Source organism: Eschrichtius robustus, chromosome 13, assembly GCF_028021215.1.
Source record: "Eschrichtius robustus isolate mEscRob2 chromosome 13, mEscRob2.pri, whole genome shotgun sequence".
Classification (NCBI taxonomy): Eukaryota; Metazoa; Chordata; class Mammalia; order Artiodactyla; family Eschrichtiidae; genus Eschrichtius; species Eschrichtius robustus.
This window is the reverse complement of record NC_090836.1, coordinates 67,048,419-67,068,321: the sequence shown is the minus strand read 5'-3', so window position 1 is coordinate 67,068,321 and position 19,903 is coordinate 67,048,419. Positions and strand designations below refer to the sequence as shown.

At 36.0% G+C, this 19,903-nt stretch overlaps 1 protein-coding gene across 1 annotated transcript in view; it reads left to right on the top strand.

Annotated features, from left to right (window-relative positions):
* Positions 1-19,903, top strand: part of PAWR (pro-apoptotic WT1 regulator) — a 104,457-nt gene that overhangs the window by 60,573 nt on the left and 23,981 nt on the right. Inside the window, exons 2-3 of the mRNA XM_068560849.1 lie at positions 9,794-9,925; positions 19,103-19,137. Of these exons, the coding sequence (XP_068416950.1) occupies positions 9,794-9,925; positions 19,103-19,137 (167 nt within the window). The remainder of the gene's footprint in view (positions 1-9,793; positions 9,926-19,102; positions 19,138-19,903) is intronic.

Below are 19,903 nucleotides of genomic sequence, written 5' to 3'. Positions count from 1 at the left end.
GATCCCAGCACGAAGTAGTATGGTTGGATTGTCCATGGCTGAGTCATATCTGATAGGACTGGTGTAGAATTTAAGGTGGGGGAGGTGCTTTAAAATTGTGGAAGGATGAAATTCTGTTTTCATTTCCTGTTTTTTGGAATGTTATATTTTCAGATTCTTTACAGATAAGATTTCATTTTTGTCTAAAATGCTAACCTTTGTGCAAACTCAGCTTTTATATCCATGAAATCAAAGTACTTATATTAGTATCAATATATTAGCAAGTTGTTAGAAAGCCTAATTCAGTATGATAGATGAAATTCATTGCTAATTTACAAAGTTAATCAGGATGTTTAATAATTAGTCTGGAAAATTCATACATTTTGTTTCATCTAAAAATTTATTTATTTATTCATTTATTTAATTTTTGGTTGCATTGGGTCTTTGCTGCTGCACGCGGGTTTTCTACAGTTGCTGAGAGAGGGGGCTACTCTTTGTTGTGGTGCACGGGCTTCTCATTGCGGTGGCTTCTCGTTGCAGAGCACGGGCTCTAGAGTGCAGGCTTCAGTAGTTGTGGCGCACGGGCTTAGTTGCTCCGCGGCATGTGGGATCTTCCCGGACCAGGGCTCGAACCCATGTCCCCTGCATTGGCAGGCGGATTCTTAACCACTGCGCCACCAGGGAAGCCCCATACGTTTTAATTTATCCCACTTAGTTCCCAAACTTTCTAGCTTAAGGCTGTGTGTGTGTGTGTGTGTGTGTGTGTGTGTGTGTGTGTGTGTGTGTAGCAGTTTTTAAGCATTGTGTTATATATGTGGCTTTTTCAGCTATCTAATGAGAGGAGAGCAGTCATTTGTTTATTTTGCTCAGTTCTTTTCACATAAAGATGCTTATTAATTTGATCTTACTATTCTTTTTGTTATGTTGTAAAGTTCCTTTTGTTTAACCATTTCAAAAGAAACCTCTTGGCTTAGGAACAGGGAGGGAAGGTAAGGAATAGCTTGGCAGAGGTTGAATGATGACAGAGTGGTATATGCTAGATAAAGGACTAATGGAGGATGAAAAGGGGTATTACCAGAGGGGGAGGCAGATAAAGCAGCAGTAGTACTGATAGGATGGCATGGTCTCTCTGAAGAAAACTAGTGGAATCTAGCTTAACTCCCCTAATACCTTTCACGGACACAGTAACTTTCCATTTTGGAAAGTACAGGCACTTATCCACATTCATGGTTTGTAACTGTGTGATCCCAAATACAGACTTTTTTCCCCTCTCCTGGAGCTGTATAGTTTTTTTTTCTCTTCCCTAAAAGCCTTGCTAAGATTGCTTAAAATGCAAAGGGAAATCAGCATGCTTTTAGAGCCACATTTATATGATTTATTGTACATAAATACAATTAAACTTACTTGGCTGTTTAGTTCTATTGTAATTCTGTTCCTCATTCTGATTCATATGTAGAAAATATTGTGCTATTCCCTGGTGTTAGAGTTTTCTAGAGAAGTAATTATACTTTGCAAAAATTTACTGAAAAACTGAAACACCTAAGGAATTTTTGTGGATTCCTTATATTAAGATCAGATGTTCATAGGTTACAGAGACTGAGGCATTTGGGAAGAAGAACATGATATTACACTTTTGGGGAGGGATTCTGAAAATTAAGGAGACTAGTATTTTTAAATGGATTTTATGAACTATTGTTAATAGTGTTTGGAGATGAATGAATTGTTTAATTCATTTGTAAGACTTCTCACTTAAGAAAGGGAACAAATGTGAAAAAAGAAAAAGGAATGTGAAGCAATCTCTAGCTGAGATCTTCCAAGAACTAGATAGTATACCACACAATTTATTCTAGTTATGAAAGTGTCAAAACTTGGCCTCAGCATTTATTTTATTAAAAATTAATTTTAACAATTTTTAATGCATTTGAAATATTTTTTAAAATTGTATTTTCTTTAGTTGTGTGTGCATAGTTTCAGATAAATAATAGTTGTGAGTGATGATTGTCTGTTGAGCTTACTTACTGTCCAAGAATTCTTATTAAGTAAAAAGTTCTATGGAATATGCTCTTCTCCATATATTAGAAGCATTTAAAAATGTTAATACAAGTTGTGTTTAAAGTAGGCAAATGGTATGTTGGTTGCTTTTTCTGGATTCCTGAATTTTGTGGAGTTCTGCTTTTTCAAATTAATAGGGAAAAGCTACCATGAAATGGATCCTCTTTAGTTATTTTAGTCTAAGAACTTATTAAATGTTGATTTATTAAAAACCTTTTTTTGGACTGATAAAAGTGTGCTTTATTAGTCAAATACCACAAATAGTTTTGCTGTCAGTGACCTTTTCCAAAATGTTGAGCAACTTTAAAAAAATAAGACTACTAACAAATGAAATACCATGTTCTCTGGATTTTAAGGGTAGTTGTCTTCCTGGAAAAATCCGTATGTATTTTAAAACCCTGGAACCTCCATTTCCCCATCCCCCCGCTCCCCCACACCACCGCCCCGTAAAATGTGTTTAGGCTCAGATAATTATAAATAGATTTTTCACCTGCATGACTTTTTGGTATTACATTTTACACTTGGATGGGACGTGGGTCAGTTCTATCTTAGAGGGACTAATTTTTCAAATGCAAGATATCCATTTCATGCTTCTGATCCATAAACAAGTAATATTTCTTAGTCATCAATATGACCAAAAATGCCACCACAAAATTCCATGCCTTGTAGGGAGTGGTATTGACTGAATAAGAATCATTGGCCTAGAGCATTGTGGCCAAAGGAGATACTTGCTCCAGAGAGGTAGTCAGAGAATACACCAATCCTACCACCAGGCCCAAAGGTATGAAAGAACTTCAAAAACAAAAACTTCCAGTTGAGTGAGCTACAGGGGAAAGGGCTTTTTCACAGAGCCAACTAGGTTTCATCCTGTAGCTGAGGAAAGCAAAATGTTAATCAGCAGGAATTCCAGAGGGCACAGAGGAATGATTTGGAAGGGAGAGGAAGGACACGGGATTGGGTCAGATTAGGAAACGTACAGAGTGGTATGGAGTGAGTGGTACTCAGTGGTATTCTGTACAAGTGAATGGGTGAGACCTGGGGAAGTTTGGTCTGCTGTCAGTGACTGAAATAAACATGGAAATGAGACCTGGTAGAATTCCTAAAAGTCCCTTTAAAAATGGGAAAAAAAAAAAAAGTAAAAATGTTAACATACACAGAATACAGAGTAAATGAACCCCCCTTATATAACTGTCATCCAGCTACAGCAATAGTCAACTCATAACCACTCTTTTTTTCCCTGTAACTTCCAGTAATTCTGTGTTCTGCAAAGTGATCCAAGACCCTCACGAGATAATGTGAAACCAAAGTTTCACAGGAAAGTGCTCACTGATATTTTCTGCTCTGTTCCTTTTCTTTTTCTTCAAATAAACTATGGGTTGCAGAGCACTAAATGGATTTCGTGACTGATGAATAGGTTACAACTGGTAGTTGGAAAATTGAGGTTGAGGTTTGTAGTTAGACTGCTTGGGTTGGAGTTCTGACTGCACCCCTCAACAACTTTGTGTCCTGTTACTTAATTCTAATCCTCACATCCCTCTTATATAAAGTAGTACCCACCTCCTAAGGTTTTTGTGAAAATTACCTGTATTTGAAATACTAGATATTAGAGCTTAACAGTGCTCTACATACCTAGAAAATATTCAGTTACTAGTAGATGCTATTACTATTTTAAGTGACCAACCTGGGATTTCAATCTAGGTCTCTCTGATTCCAAAATCTGAGTTCTTATATTTTTTTAATCTAAAATATAACTTACAGACAGTTATAAATTTAAAAAAAGAAAATCAATCTAGAGATAATGTGTATTTTTCTTTTTATCATTCATCATAGTATTTTTTCCCACTCTACATTAAATTGCAAACATTTCCATTTCTTTGAAAAGAGTTTTCAAATAATATTCCACCATTTTGCTCTCTAGAGGCAGAAATGTTATGCTTCATAGGAAAGATACTTACCTAGTTCTAGTTACTTAGTCAGTGCACAGTCAAATTTTATTGCTACTTTTAGAACTTTATTGTGAGAATTTTGGTCAAATATAAAAGTCAGGAGAATGGTGCAGTGAAGTCCCCCATGTCCACATCCTTCAGCTTCAACAGTGATCAACTCCTGGCCAGTTTTGTCTTACCTATACCACCACACACTACCCATTCTATCCCTATGTTATTTTCAAGCAAATCTCAGATGACTTATTATTTTATTCTTAAATATTTCAGCATATGTCTCTAAAATATAAGGAATCTTTTTAAAACAAAAGAACAATATCGCTATCAAACCTAAAAAACGTTAAAAATAGTTCCTTAATCTCATGAAACTCCTTAGACTTAATTTCAAATTTCATCGTGTTTCAAACTGTCTCTTAAATGATTATTTAAAAAATAGTTTCTTTGAGTAAGGATGCAAATGAGGTCAATATTTTCGTATTCGTTCATATGTCTTTTGAGTTTCAAATTTGTGGCTCTCTTTTCCCTCTCTCTCCCCTTCTTATAATTTATTAGTTGTAGGAACTGGCCATTTGTATTTTATAGTTACAACAGGGATCAGCAGAGGCTTATTTCTATATGATGGAGAGCAGAGAATGGTTTTTAAAGTTTTTGTTTTTTTTTTTAAAAAGCAACAAACCTTATGTAGCCCCAGATGACTGTTTGCTCTGTGGTCTTTTATATTCCCACAGTCTGGATTTTCATGATTGCATCTCCATGGTCTTGTCTAATATACTGTTCTATTCCCTCTATTTCCTTTAATTGGTAGTTGGATCTAGAGTCTTAATCAAACTTAGGTTCAGTTTTTTTTTTAACTCATTTTATTTGTTCAATACCTCCACGATATTTCTTTCTTTGTTAAGTCATATTTATTAAGGTGTCTTTTACATATAATAATATGCTACTGTCTTAAGAGTGTGATTTGATGAATTTTGACAAATATACACAACTGGGCAAACCACCATGAGAATCAGGATATAGAACACTTCCATCATTCATTCTGCCCCTTTCTAGTCAGCCCCCTCCCCTCAGGCACAGCTTCTGACAACCACTGATCTGCTTTCTGTGACTATGATTTTGCTTTCTCTAGAATTTTACAGAAATTGAATCACACAGCATGTAGTCTTCATTTCCTGGTGTCTTAGCATAATTCTTTTGTTACTGAGTATATTCTGTTGCATGGCTGTACTACTCTTGGTTATCTGTTCACCAGTTGATGTACATTTGGACTATTTCCAGTTTTTGGCTGTTATGAAAACTGATATTTTTTTTGTTCAAGTTTTTGTGTAAGTTTTGAGTGAATATGTTTTCATTTCTCTTGGTAACTAACTAGGAGTAGAATTGCTGGGTCATATGGTAAGTGTATATTTAAATTTATAAGAAACTGCCAAACTTTTCCCTATATGACTATGCCACTGTTAGTTCCTACCAGCAATATAGGAGACATTCAGTTGTTTCAAATCCTCATTTAACACTTTAATTTTAGTTGGTATTTGATTTTATTATTCCAGTAGGTATGTAGTGATAGCCCATTGTGGTTTTCATTTGCATTTCCCTAATAAGTACTGATATTGAGCCTTTTCTTCATGTATTTATTTGTCACCCCTATATTTTCCTCAGCAGTGTTCAAATTTTTGCTCATTTTTAATGATGTACTGGAATTTATCCTAGTATGTGGAATAAATCCAATTTCACATTAAAAAATATATAGTTATCCAGTTGTCCCCAAATCATGTGTTTAAAAAAAAGCCCATTCTTTCCCACCAGTAAGAGTTTCTACTTTTATTGTAAACACAATTTGTCTATTTAGATCTATTTTTGAACTTTTCTGTTGTGCTCCTATGAAGTACAGTTTCTTGAATCCTAACTAATAGGACTTAAAAAATCCGTTTTCTTTTTATTTGGTTACTTTGTCAGATCTGAGCAATAATCTTACATGTTATAAAAAATTATTCAAAGTAGCTTCTTTTTTTTTCAGTGTTGATACTTTGTTATTAGCAATGAAAATCATACATTTCCTTTTTTGTTCTGAGGTTTTATTTGTTAAAATATTAACACTCTAAATGTACCTTTGGGAAGAGCAAAGAGCTTGCTGAGAATTAGTGATGCTTATTATTATCATTTCATAAAATCGGACTTTTTGGTTTGTTTCAAATAATTGTTAACTCAGTTCCCATGCAACTTCCTCTCTAATCTGTGTGAAAGGAGAGAATAACTTTTACATGTTTACATTTATCTATAAATGAGAGCTGAGAAGAGAGGTAGGAGATTCAGTCCCACATTATTGTTGTAATTATACTATAAAATCAGTAGCTATTTTCTTCTCATCTTTTCCCCTCCCAGGTAAAAAACTTATAATTCATAGAAAGAATCTTTAAAAAATATTTAGGGTTCTTTTTGGTTTTCTTTTTGCTAGTACTTATTTAAAGACCAACTCTCTCTCTCTCTCCCTTAAGGATACCAGCCAGCTTCTGTGCTTAGAAAATTATTAATCTTTGCAAGAAATAGAAGATGTCTTTACCCACCTTTGTCTATTAACTCAGTTCCTTTTTGCTTTCAGCCTTTTCTTATTTCTCACCATTTTGACCAAGTTGTTCCTCCAGGTGTACTTATCCCCCGTTAAGTAAGATAGTTTAAGGAATTTGTAAGATGCTTGTTGCTAAAAAAACCTATACTGGTTTCTAGAAGAACTTTGGAGGGAAATTGTGATTCATCAAGTAATCCCTATTCTAAAAGCTTCCTGGAAAGCAAGATGTACACACTCTCCACAGAGATAGTATGTGTGATGAATAGGTTCCCAGGTTAGTGGGTAAGAGTGTTGCCAAGAAAAAGAACATTCAGAATTTTAACTTGGGGTGCAACAGTCCATCTCCCTTATTTGTCTCATCTTGGTAACTCATTTATCAAACATTTACTGAAGTTTATTTTTTCTGCTTTCTTTTAATGCTGGTGAGTCTATATTACTCTATGATTTAAGAATTCATGCTACTGACATTTGATCCTACGGTCAGGGATTTTTACAGCCCAGGTACCAGAGAATGATTGCTTTCACAGAGTAGAAGGCTAGATGAGACCGCTTTTTATTCTTTCTAGAGCTTATAGTCTTGCTGACCTCTTGTCTCAGTACTATGTATTGAAGAATTTCTGTACTCCATTCTCTTTTCTGTTCTAGTATCTTTATGACATAGTTTTCAATGTTGTGGTTTTACACATTTTAATGTTAGAGTGAGTGTTCTGTCATAACTCTCTCTTTAAAAGTAATTTTTCTGGATGTCTTATGTAATTATGCATCCAGATGATCCACCCTTACTTTCCAAATAAATTCAACTTATGAATTGATTTACAGATTATTGACACCTTCAGTATTAGTTTTTTTCTTAAGAAGAGATCTTAATTTATATCACTCAGTAAAATTTTACAGTTTTTTCATAAAGTTTTTTTAGTTTATTTTTATGGTTACTATTAAAATTATATAATCTAACTAGCTATTGATGTTACTCTGAGAAGCTATTTATTTCTGTGTGCTTAATGAAAAACCATCTTAAGGAACTGTAGTAATTCTAAAATATTTTTGACAAAATTATATCATTTGAAATGATGAAAATTTGCCTTTCTGATGCTGAAATCTCTTATTCTTCTTCCCTAGTTTTACCAAATAGTACTTCCAGAGTGATGTTAACAACCCTGTTGATAGTGGACACCAGTGTCTTAAGTCTGGCTTTGCTTTTAAATTTTGTTGATATTTTGGCATAAAACATGATACTGTCTATTGGTTTGAGAAAGTCTTTTTAAAAGTCCTAAGAGAGATTCGTTTTCTAATCAGGACTAATTTCTTAAACTTTGGTACCCTTTACTAGATTCCTTTTATTGGTTCTGTTTCCACCTAAGATACAACTTTTTTTTTTTTTTTTTTTTTTTTTGGCCATGCTGAGAGGCTTGAGGGATCTTAGTTCCCCGACCAGGGATCACACCTGGGCCCCGGCAGCAAAAGTGCTGAGTCCTAACCACTGGACTGCCAGGGAATTCCCAGATACATCATTTTTCATAGGATCCCATTGCCTACTATGTTGTTTAGTCTCTCCACTTTTGGTCCCTGTTAATCAGAACTCTGAATTGCTGTATACAGGTTCTTTTCCCCAAATCAGTTTCGATCATGTTTTACTTATATTCCAGGGAATTGTAGCACTATAACATGTTTCAGTGTTATGTAATGAAAAGTCCAGACTTCTTAGGCTCTTTATTATCTGTATTTCTTTGTGATCAGAGCATATGCCTTTCCAATACTCACCTCTGTCAAGGACTTTGAAGGATCTGAGATCTTACCCTGCTCACAAGCTAACGAGTTAGCCTGCTATGGTTTCATGGATCCTGGCAGAAGACACTAGTCTCCTGGGGGTCAAGAACAGTTTGTTACTCACAGCAATAGCAGTAGCCACAGTGTTATCATTTCTCTTGTACCAGTTACCTAAGCCCCAGTTCCCAGAGGGTGAGAAGAGGACCAGGTGATACCTGTACACATAGTTAGTTGCATTACAGGAGAGACCCTAAGCATTCTCTGGAATCTCAGCCCACTTGTTTCTTTAATTCATCCCTTCCATTCTGCCCCCCAGCTTTCCCTCCACATCATCCTGATTTAAGACTCCATCTCAGACAGATGCTTTCTTCCATACCCCCGCCCCCCGCCACCGCTATGGACCTTGTGTCTTTGAATGTGCTGCTTATTTTCTGTGTTCTCCTATTTCAGATGCTCCAGTGATCCTTCTTGGTTTGCACAGTGGCTTCAGCCTTTCTTTTTCTCTTTGCACAATTTGTAAATACTATTGTCTTTCCTGCTATTCTGTGCTTTGGTCAGTGTCTTTGTGTTTACAAATTGCCGGCAGAGATATTATTTATTTTTTGTCTCTTACAGAACACACACAGGCAGTGTATTGGTTAAGAATGTGTTCAGTTACAAGGAACAGATGACCTATTTCACAGTGGGTGTAATGGATAGAGTTTAGTTTCTGTTTATGGGTTGTTGGTTTTGTTTTTTTTATTAACGTAAAAAGTCTGGATAGATAACACAGGTGGTGATTCGGTTTTTTAAACAGCACCCTTTCATGTGAGCTTTTCCATATGCTCGTCCCATCATCTGAAATTCTCTTTTTTTTTATATCTGCAATTCCAAATTAAACGCATTTTTTAAATTGTAAATTCTTCTACAGAGTGTTTGTAGAAGACTTACTCCCTAGGTGAAGATACTCATAGGCTACTAAGGTAGAAAATGGCCTTTAACATTAAGTTATCTGCGCACGTACACACACACACACACACACACACACACACACACACACACACACACACACACCCCTTCAGTGGCCTTTATTATTAAGTTATCTGCACATGTACACACAGACACACACCCCTTCCCGTTAGACTCTACATTCCATGTCTGTGTGGTGTATCTTTTGTTACCTTCCAAAAAGTGCTTTAAGGTAGTCCATTTACTTGAAGATTGAATGATGAAGAAAGAGTGAACCCTACCTTTAAGCAAACCTTGTCACTGGTAGTTAGAGCCTAGAGCCTAGAAAGATGTTGACAAGGGTGTGAATGTGGAGGTTTGGATTTTAAGCAGATAATTTAGTTTATAGGAATTAAATGTACCAATTGCTGAAAGGAACACTTTTATTGTGAAGTTTCTGTATGCTTAGTATTTCTTAATGCTATCAAATGTATCTTCACGTACTATCAAAACATTTTATTAATATTAATAGAAGTAAAATGGAAACTATTCTTTCTTTCAGTGCTTAGATGAATATGAAGATGATGAAGCTGGGCAGAAAGAGCGGAAACGAGAAGATGCAATTACACAACAGAACACGATGCAAAATGAGGCTGTAAGCTTATTAGATTCAGGAAGTTCCTATCTGTTACAAGTGAGTATTTAAAAATTCTAGAATGTCACTAGCTATTTGAACAATAATTTTTAAGTTACTGTTAATAATTTTTCCAGTTTCATTTTGGTTGCATCAACTCCATTTAAGTACTTTCAATGGATTTAACCAGTGATTTTCCTTATATCTAAATAACTTTTTGACGTGAGCAGTATTTGGTCCTTAGCTCCTGATCAATGAATATTTACTGACTAAGCAGGTTTAAACAGTATCCGTTGTAAAAATAAGCAGGAAAAATAATTACCCTTTGCTCTTAAAAAAGTAAGGATTAGTGAGTTTAAGTGAGTGGAGAGTACTGTTCTAGGCTGATATTTGCATTAGAATTATGTAGCAAATAAAGAGTTGAGTAACAAGTGTCTACCAAGTCAGATGTTTAAACATAATAATAAAACACAGCATGTAGTATTGTGAATTGCCAGAAACATCCATATTTCTGTGTAATTATAAAATACTTTTTAAAACAAAATTTAAGTCAGTTTCCAATTAGCTGTTATCTTGGCTTCTTGTAGCACAGAAAATTGGGAGTTGTTGGCATTGGGGTGCCTGAGTTTAAAGCAAATCACTCTGCAGAATCATTCCATATAAACTGTACTTTGGGAATTATCTTGATATATCTAATCTTAGATTAATTTGATGACATTTTGAGATCGTAAGCTACTGTGTTGTCTTTTCAGAGTTCCAGCTTTGACTTTTTAAATGCACTTTATTATGATACTACTCTAAAAGGAGTTTCCGAGCAGGACACACATCTCCCTGTTTTACTGATGAAAAAAATGAAATGTAAACTTGTCTATTAATTTGCAAGGTTATGATAGAAGGCATTTGGCAGAGAGAGGCAAAATATTTTGAAGTGGTTTGGATGTGAATGCAAAACTTCTTTTTCCTCTGCTCTTTGAGGCAGGTACATTGATGTGAAGAATGGTAATGTGGGTTTGTCTGTGCCCCTACTGCAGTTGCTACTGCTAGAATACCCTATTATAACATAGTGTAAGCTAACCAGCAGTGCTTCTCTCAGCACCTCTGTGACTGTTCATAATCTAAAGTATCTTTGTGTCCTTTGTTTTTGTGTATTACAGCAAAGTTGAAATTAAATCTGTGCCTATTCCAGGTGAAGAAATAGGCTTAATTTATTGGGATAGAGACAATATAGCATTTTGATTGAGTCTAGAACTGGTTTCAGTTCTTGGTCTGTCACTTAACATCAGGCAGCAGCTTTTGGAAGGAGGGCTGATTTCTTTCTGTTCCTTACCCAGTCAAAGCTGAGGAGCCTAGTGTTTAGTTTATTTCCAAGTTTACACCCAGATATGTAGCGGTCTCTGCTGATCTGGGCTCTCTGAGGAGCTTTCTGCCTTATCCAGTTTATCTTCTTTCCTGTAGCTTTTCTAATCTCTTCCTAGGTCCGCCCTTCATTTCTCTCATGTTTGTTTATTTGTTTGTTTCATTAGCAATTAGGATGTAACTCACTGACGGTCTTGGTTTTAAGTATGTATATTCCAGGCTATGTGCTTAGGGTGAAAGTGAGGCAAAAACTCTCCTGTGGATCCCAAATTGCCACATTGAAGTTGGAATGGGAACAGGAACTTTTCTGTCTACATAGTTGACCTCTCTCTGAGTTACTACCTAAACTCACATATTCTATTACTCAGATAAGATATAGATTTTATTTATAACTCCAACTTCAAAAGCAACAAAAAGAGAGAAAATATTGGCATCATTGGTTGTTCTAAGGCTGTTTTTGAATAGGACAGAGAGATTTTGTTTCTCAGCATTATGTATGTGAATCAGTTAAACAAATTTTTTAAAATGAAGAATGAAATGGGAACATGAATTTGGCATAACAGTAAGCTCTGTGAAAGGTTAGAGTGTTTTAAGTTTCTGTTTGGCATTTTTCAGATAATATGGAGTAGTGGTAATAAAAAATGAGCCTTTATATTTTCTTCTCATATTTTTAGCTATGACTTTACACATTTTTAACCATGTTTTTTTCCTAGATAATATGCCAGTTTTTAAAGTAATATATTAATTCTCTGATTAAATAATACATGATCAGTTAGAAAATTTGAAAAAAATGAAAATATAAAAGACAGGGGAAATTATCTAGTTTGGTCTCCTTATGTATTTTTATGAACTGTTTATTAAATTTTAAACTTTAGGCTTAATTAATATTAAAAGAAGCATACAGTCACATGCTGAAAAATGCAAAAAGCATAAGAAGGTGTATGGTAAAAAGTCTTCCTCAGCTACCTGGTTACCTTCTTTGGAGGCAACTAGTGCTTTCTTTTCTTGCACATCCTTCTAGATCCTTCTCGAGGTAGTCCATAAACAAATTTATGTCTATATGTGTGTATATATATGTCTATATATGTATTCACTAATTTTTAGCACACTATTTTGCATCCTGTTCTTTTCATTTAATATTGTGGAGTACATAAAGAGCTTCCCTATTATTTTTTTGTAAACACAGAATATTCTATTTTATATATGTATCATAATTTTTCTAACTAATTTCTATTGATGGTCATTTAGGTTATATATAATTTTTTGCTTTTACAAACAATGTGGTGGTGAAAACCTTTCAATATATGTTCTTTTGCATATGTGTGTGTAAATCAGTAGGATAAAACCCTAGCACTAGAATTTCTGGGTGAAAAGGAATGTGCATTTGTAATTTTGATGGTATTGCCAAAATTCTCTTCGTAGGTGTTATAGCATGAACATTTTTTTTCATGTTATTCAAAGCTCTTTGTGTATTATTTTCAGTGGTATAGAATTTTCTTTGTTAATGTGTATAATAGGTGACACAAATTTCCCATTAATAGAAATCCTCAGTGGTTAAACTTTTTTACTATTGTAAGTCATACTGGAATTGACATCTGTGGAGATTAAGCTTTTTGTGTTTTGAATTATTTTCTTTGGCCAGATTACCAGAGATGAACTTATTGGGCCAAAAGCCGTAACGCATTTAAAAATTTTTTATTTATTTATATTTTGGCCGCATCTTGCAGCTTGTGGGATCTTAGTTCCCCCAGGGATCGAACCCGTGCCCCCTGCAGTGAAAGCACAGAGTCCTAACCACTGGACCGCCAGGGAATTCCCCATAATGCATTTTAAAGATTTAAAAAATTTCTGATACATATTGCCTAAATTACTTATGAAGAAAAGTCTGTCAGTTTATGTAAACAATGTCGTTTTGTGAGAGGACATTTATGAGTTTTATTTTTCTCCTTTCTTTGATTATTTATTGATTTGCCTTTTAATACAATCTCAAGTTTACTGAAAAGTTGCAAGCACTGTACAGAGAATTTTTTTCCCTTAAAATGTTTGAGAGTAAGTTGCTAACTTGATGCCCTATTAACCCCAATACTACACTCTGTGTTTTCTACAAACAAGATCTCCTACATAACCACAACACAGCTCTTAAAAATAGGAAATTAAAATTGACACATTCTTTTACCATCTAACATATTCAGCCATCATCAAGTTTTGCCAGTTGTCCCAATCATGTCCTAAATTATAGCAAGAGGGTCTAATTCAGAATCACATGTTCTATTTAGTCACTATATCTCTTTAGTTTCCTTCAATCTGATACCTTCTTTCCTTAACTTTAATGTTAACACTTTTTAAGATTTATAGGTCATTTATTTTGTGATGTGACCTTCAGTTTGGGTTATCTAATATTTACTTATAATTAGATTCAGGTTGTATGTCTTTGTCAGGAATATCACAGAGTTGGTGCTATGTTTTTCTCACTGTGTATCCTATCAGGTGACACATGATTTTAATTTGTTCCATTGCTGATGATGGTCACTTTGGTCATGTGATGAAGGTGGTATTTGCCAGGCTTCACTGCGCCTTCTTAATAAGTATTTTGTGGATAAGTGCTTTGAACCATGTAGCTATCTTAATCTCCATCAAACTTTCTATTTATCTCTATCCATTTATCTATCATCTATTTATATCTGTATATCTGTATCAACTCACTATTACCTATTTTATCTGATGGGTTTTACTTACCATCTGTATTAGTTTTCTGTTGCTGCTATAACAAATTACCACAAATTTGGTGTCTTAAAATGACACAAAATTATCAACTTACAGTTCTGTAAGTTGGAAGTCTCATTGGACTAATAAAATCATGGACTGAAATCAAAGGCTAAAATCAGGGCTGCATTCCTTTCTGGAGGCTGTAGGGGAGAATCAGTTTCCTTGCCTTTTCCAGCTCCTAGCGGCTACCTGTATTCCTTGTCCCTCTTCCTCCTTCAGAGTCAGCATTGTGACCTTTCTTCTTTGCCATATCTCCCTCTGACCTTCTTCTGCCTCTTTCTTCCACTTTCAGTGACCCTTGTGATTACGTTGGGCCCATCAGATAACCCAGTATAATCTCCCTATTTAGTGGCATTTATTAGCAACCTTAATTTCCCTTTGCCATGTAACCTAATATATTTGAAGGTTATAGAGATTAGAATGTGAACATCTTTTGAGGGTCATTATTCCGCCTACCACACCATCATTATTTATTTTAATAGTCACATTATCCCAAATTTGGCCAGTGGGAGCCCCTTTAACCTTTTGTATCCTTTGCTACGTCTCCATCATTCTTGGAATACTTCTTTGTTTTCTGGCGTCATAAGATAATGTAGACTCATCTTTAGCTTCTTACTCCAGTCTTGGAAGCTAGCAGCTATTTCTCTAAGGAGCCCTGATTCCTGTTATTGGAAAATGATATTGTGAAGCAGAGGTCTGGGCTGTAGTTATGTTCATGTTATTGAGATGTCACCGTTCGTAGTCCCGCTCTATGTACAGACCTACTGTGTGTGTCTATATGTACATGCATGCATATACATATCTGTTTGCTGCCTGCCTACCTACCTAGCTAACTACATCTATCTATGTAGATCCTGAAACTAATTTATACCAACATGGCCAATTCTAATCTAATATCACAAGGCTTAAATCTAGTATTTGTAACTCCCTTTTGTGACACTGAGGAACCTCTTTCCCGTTATTCTTCATGTGTTTTCTTATTTCGTCAATTCCCCTATATGTAGCCTATCTCCCATTGCCACTCCTTGCCCACACTTACGCCCCCCTCACCGCGAGTGGGTTCTGACGTCATGCACTGCCTTTACCCTGTGCGTGAGCACTCTCTTCGCTTTCTTCAGGCTTGGGCATCCCTCGTGAAGCTGCAGGACGCCCTCTTTACCCTGCTTGAGTTGTGACTCCTCACACCAGTTCACCCCCTCTGTGGATTCCCTCCTTACCCTGCTTAGCTTCTCCACCCTGTGACAGGCCGCTCTTCCCTAGGGTCTTCCTTTGTTCCTGCTCAGACTGAGACCTCATGCTGGATTACTCCTCCATGGGGACCCCTTATCACCTGATTAGGTTTTGACGCCTCCAGGCCAGGCTGCCACTCTGTGGACACTCTCTTCATCCTATTTGGGCTCCGGCACATCAGCCCTGGTCATCCCCTACAGAGATGCTCTCCACACCTTGCAAGGGCTGTGAATTCTCCACGCCAGGCTGCCTTTTTGAGGGAGCACCTTCTTTACCCTTCTGGGGCTCTAAATCCCCATTTTGGGCCCCCCTCATGAATGGATGACCATCACACCCTGCTTGGGGCTCTCAGTATCCCTTCACGGGACTCCCTTTCTGACCTTGCCTCAGGCCTGATAACCTGACTTCCCTTTTCATTCTTTGTAGACCCCTCCTCATTCTGCTCAGGCTCTGATTTCTCATGCCAGGCTAAGTCCCCCTGCTGTATGGATGCTGTCCTCAGTTTTCTTGGACTCTCATTCTCTTTGCCTAACAGCTCTTCTTCATGGAGTGTTCTGGTATTCTGAAACCCTCTGGTTGGGGCCACCTTGTTTCCTCCCTACCTTGCTCTGCCCCACCTAATGCCTTTAGGACTAAGTTGTTCAGGAAAGGTGGGGAATGATGAGCTTTTCCTTTTTTTTTTTTTTTTTTAATTGAAGTACAGTTGCTATACAATATTATACAAGTTACAGGTATACAATATAGTGATTCACAATTTTTAAAGGTTATACTTCACTTATAGTTACAAATATTGGTTATTATTTAGTTTTTCCTTTTAAAATCTTTGTTAATTTGATAATGTTCTTATTTTATTCTCATTTTTAAAGTTATTTTATCAATTGTACATTACAGATATTCTGTTCTGCATTCATCTTCAACATTGTATCTTAGTACATTATGTATACCAGTATAGGTATTTTAAAGTTAGTCCTGAGAGCCAGTTACCATGGTATACCATAGTTTACCGAGGGCTATACTGAAGTTATTCAAGTTTATTTGAATAACTTCAGTATTATTTTACTATATTCTACTGGGCCTGTATTTGTCTGATCATATTTCACATATGCTTTTATATTCGTTTATACTTTACAAGTTCTGATCTGCCACTGCACCTGTAAAGACAATGTTTGTGGAATTTCCTTATTGACCATTCTAAGCTTGAATGAAGCAGAATGTTTTAGTTAAACTCATAAAACAGTTCGTGCTTTGCCAACATTTTCTAAGCTCTACATAGGTCTTTCCCCCTCCCTTTTGTAATATAAACCATCCCATTACAAGAAAGATTATTTCAGGAAAAGTATATTTTAAATCAGTTGTATAATAAACTTTAGGGTTATTGGAAGGTCTAATTACATAGTCTTTGAAACTTTTAAGACCAATATAGTCTTAGCATTTGTATTTTTTACAAGCAATTTCAGTGATAGTGAAGGTACTTCTTCTCCCTCCCGCCCCACATTTAGAATGGAATTTTCAACTTTAACAGTTATAGTAATTATGAAGTTATCACTCTTTGCTTGGAAATCTTTGTGGTCACAGAAATATAGAGGGCTTCTAGTTAACAAATCTAAGGTTTATATTTGTATAGAATTTTGTATTAATGTATAGAAACATCAAGAATTTTCCTCCTTAAAGTTATAAGGGACTCTTTTACTGCACTATAGGGGCTGATTTTTTTTTTCTATCTAACATTTCAGTTTCCTCTTTTTAGCAGGGCATAGAGATCACTTTAAATTCCATCTGTAAATGTGAGTCTTGAATACACATGAGAAGCAGGCTACCACCCCTCCCAATCTCTGCTAATATTAATATAGTCTATCCAATTTGGGGAACATTCCATTGTTAAGCCATGGAATTTTTTTTATATATATAAATTTATTTTTTATTTATTTATTTTTGTCTGCATTGGGTCTTTGTTGCTGCGCGCAGGCTTTCTCTAGTTGTGGTGAGCGGGGACTATACTCGTAGTTGTGGTGTGCGGCCTTCTCATTGCGGTGGCTTCTCTTGTTGTGGAGCACGGGCTCTAGGTGTGCGGGCTTCAGTAGTTGTGGTACGCAGACTCAGTAGTTGTGGCTTGCAGGCTCTAGAGCGCAGGCTCAGTAGTTGTGGCTCACGGGCTTAGTTGCTCTGCGGCATGTGGCATCTTCCTGGACCAGGGCTTGAACCTGTGTCCCCTGCATTGGCAGGCAGATTCCCAACCACTGCACCACCAGGGAAGTCCCTAAGCAATAGAATTTGATTACTAGAGTCACTGTGAAATAACATTTAGTTACAAAATGTATAATCTAATAAAAACTGTATTCAAATCTGACCAATAAACAGTAAGCTTAAGTGTTGTCTAATAAAAAGCATATTCAAATCTAACCAATAAATAATAAGCTTAAGAGTTGTTGGTCTGCTTTAGAATCTTAGCTCTTGAATATTAGTTATACAGAAATAGGCTTAAATCTAATTGTTTATACATCTTGGACATGAGCATGGAGTAATTTCATCAAGTATGTCCGAGTTGTAATTTGATCAGTTGCACCAAACTAGCTGTAGAGAAAATACCGTAAAACTTGAGATATGTTTTAAGTGACTAGTTGTTTAAAAAAAAAGCTGTGAGAAATGTAGAAAACAGATATTATACAACTTATTAGTATACTTAAATGGCAACTTACCTGATACCTGACTTTAAGTCATTTATAGTTGGGTCAAAGTATAACATTAGTATAATGCCACGACAGTGTAGTGTTGCTGAAAACATCCTCCATTTCACCTTTCTGTGTTTATTAAAATTCTACTCTAAATGTGTATTAGTCTTAAGTTTTACCATGTTAGGGGAAAATGCCTACTTTAAGCCTCAGAAATATTATTTATTGCCAGGTTGTTTCTACCATTACAATCAATATATCAGTTAGTTACCCACAAATCAGTAAATGCAACAAGGGCTATTCTTATTTAGCAATTTTGCTTATTTCATTGCAGCAAGAGATAGTGTGGATAATCAAGCTGATGTCATGTTTTGAAATATTTCAGTTATAACCAAAGTGAGAGAGGTGTTATGTTTTGGAACTTAAGGCACTATTAGCATTTTTTCTAATGCATATTTAGACAGATATCATTTAAAGTCTGTGCCTTAAGTTTTAGTTCATATAGAATAAGATTAGGGACTTTTATGAAAGAAAACCTTGATAAAATGTTAGTTGGAGTACTGTTTGTGAAACTTAAGGGGAAAAGTTCCATATGAAATCATTATTATCTACATTCAATAAAATGTACTTTGAGTGCATATACATAACCTTAGTATTTCTTTCTGCTTTATCTAAATAACCAGTGATTAAACATTTAAATCCTAGTTACTGTGGTTTCAAAAATAGTTTTAAAGGGACTTCCCTGGTGGCGCAGTGGTTAAGAATCCGCCTGCTAATGAGGGGGACACGGGTTTGAGCCCTGGTCCGGGAAGATCCCACATGCCGCGGTGCACCTAAGCCTGTGTGCCACAGCTATTGAGCCTGCGCTATAGAGCCCGCAAGCCACAACTACTGAGCCCACGTGCCACAACTATTGAAGCCCGTGCGCCTAAGGCCCGTGCTCCACAACAAGAGAAGCCACCGCAATGAGAAGCCCGCACACCACAACAAAGAGTAGCCCCCGCTTGCTGCAACTAGAGAAAGCCCGCGAGCAGCAACAAAGACCCAGTGCAGCCAAAGATAAATAAGTAAAAATAAATAAATCTATAAAAGAATTATTTTAAAAAAAGCAATGGTAATTGTTCCAATATTCTCTATCAATAGTTTTATATAATACGGAATTGTGTGCTTATACACATACCCAAACTGATATGTCATTTTTTTTTTTACTTTACAGGAGCCATCTAGAACAGTTTCAGGCAGATACAAAAGGTAAGAATCCTTAAGTTATGACTAACAACATATTGTAGACATCAGTGTAATGTCTTCCTGACCATGGCTTAACTAACTAGAACTGTTTCAAGCAGCTGTTTGAAAAATAAGAAACCTTAATATTGTGCTCTTAAAAAGAAATTACATCGTAGGCAGGAGTGTAATGTCTTTCTGACCACGACTTATTCTGACATAGTCTGCAGTCTTTGAACACTGCACACACCATGAATTTGTAAGGGTTTGATGAACTTAGCAAAAGAAAAACTGAGTCATTTTCCCTTGTGTATTTAAACACAGAAAATACAGATATACCATCTGTATTAGTCAGCTTGGGATACCATAACAAAATACCATAGACAGGATGGCTAGAGCAGAAATTTATTTTCTTACAGTTCTGGAGGCTGTAAAGTCCAAGATCAGAGAGTCAGCGTGGTCTGGTTCTGATGAGGGTTCTCTTCCTGACTTGCAGAGAGTTGCCTTCTTACTGTGTCCTCAAATGGTGGAGAGAGAAGGGGTGGCTTCCCTGGTGTCTCTTTTGATAAAGACACTAATCCCATCATTAGGGCCCCACCCTCATGACCTCATCTAAACCTAATTACCTCCCAAATGCCCTGCTTCCAAATATACCATCACATCGGGGTTAGTGCTTACAGCATATGAATTTTGGGAGTATCCAATTCATTCTGATCTTAGTTCATTCAGGCCACTATAACAAAATATCACAGACAACAGAAATTTAGTTCTCACAGTTCTGGAGCCTGGAAGT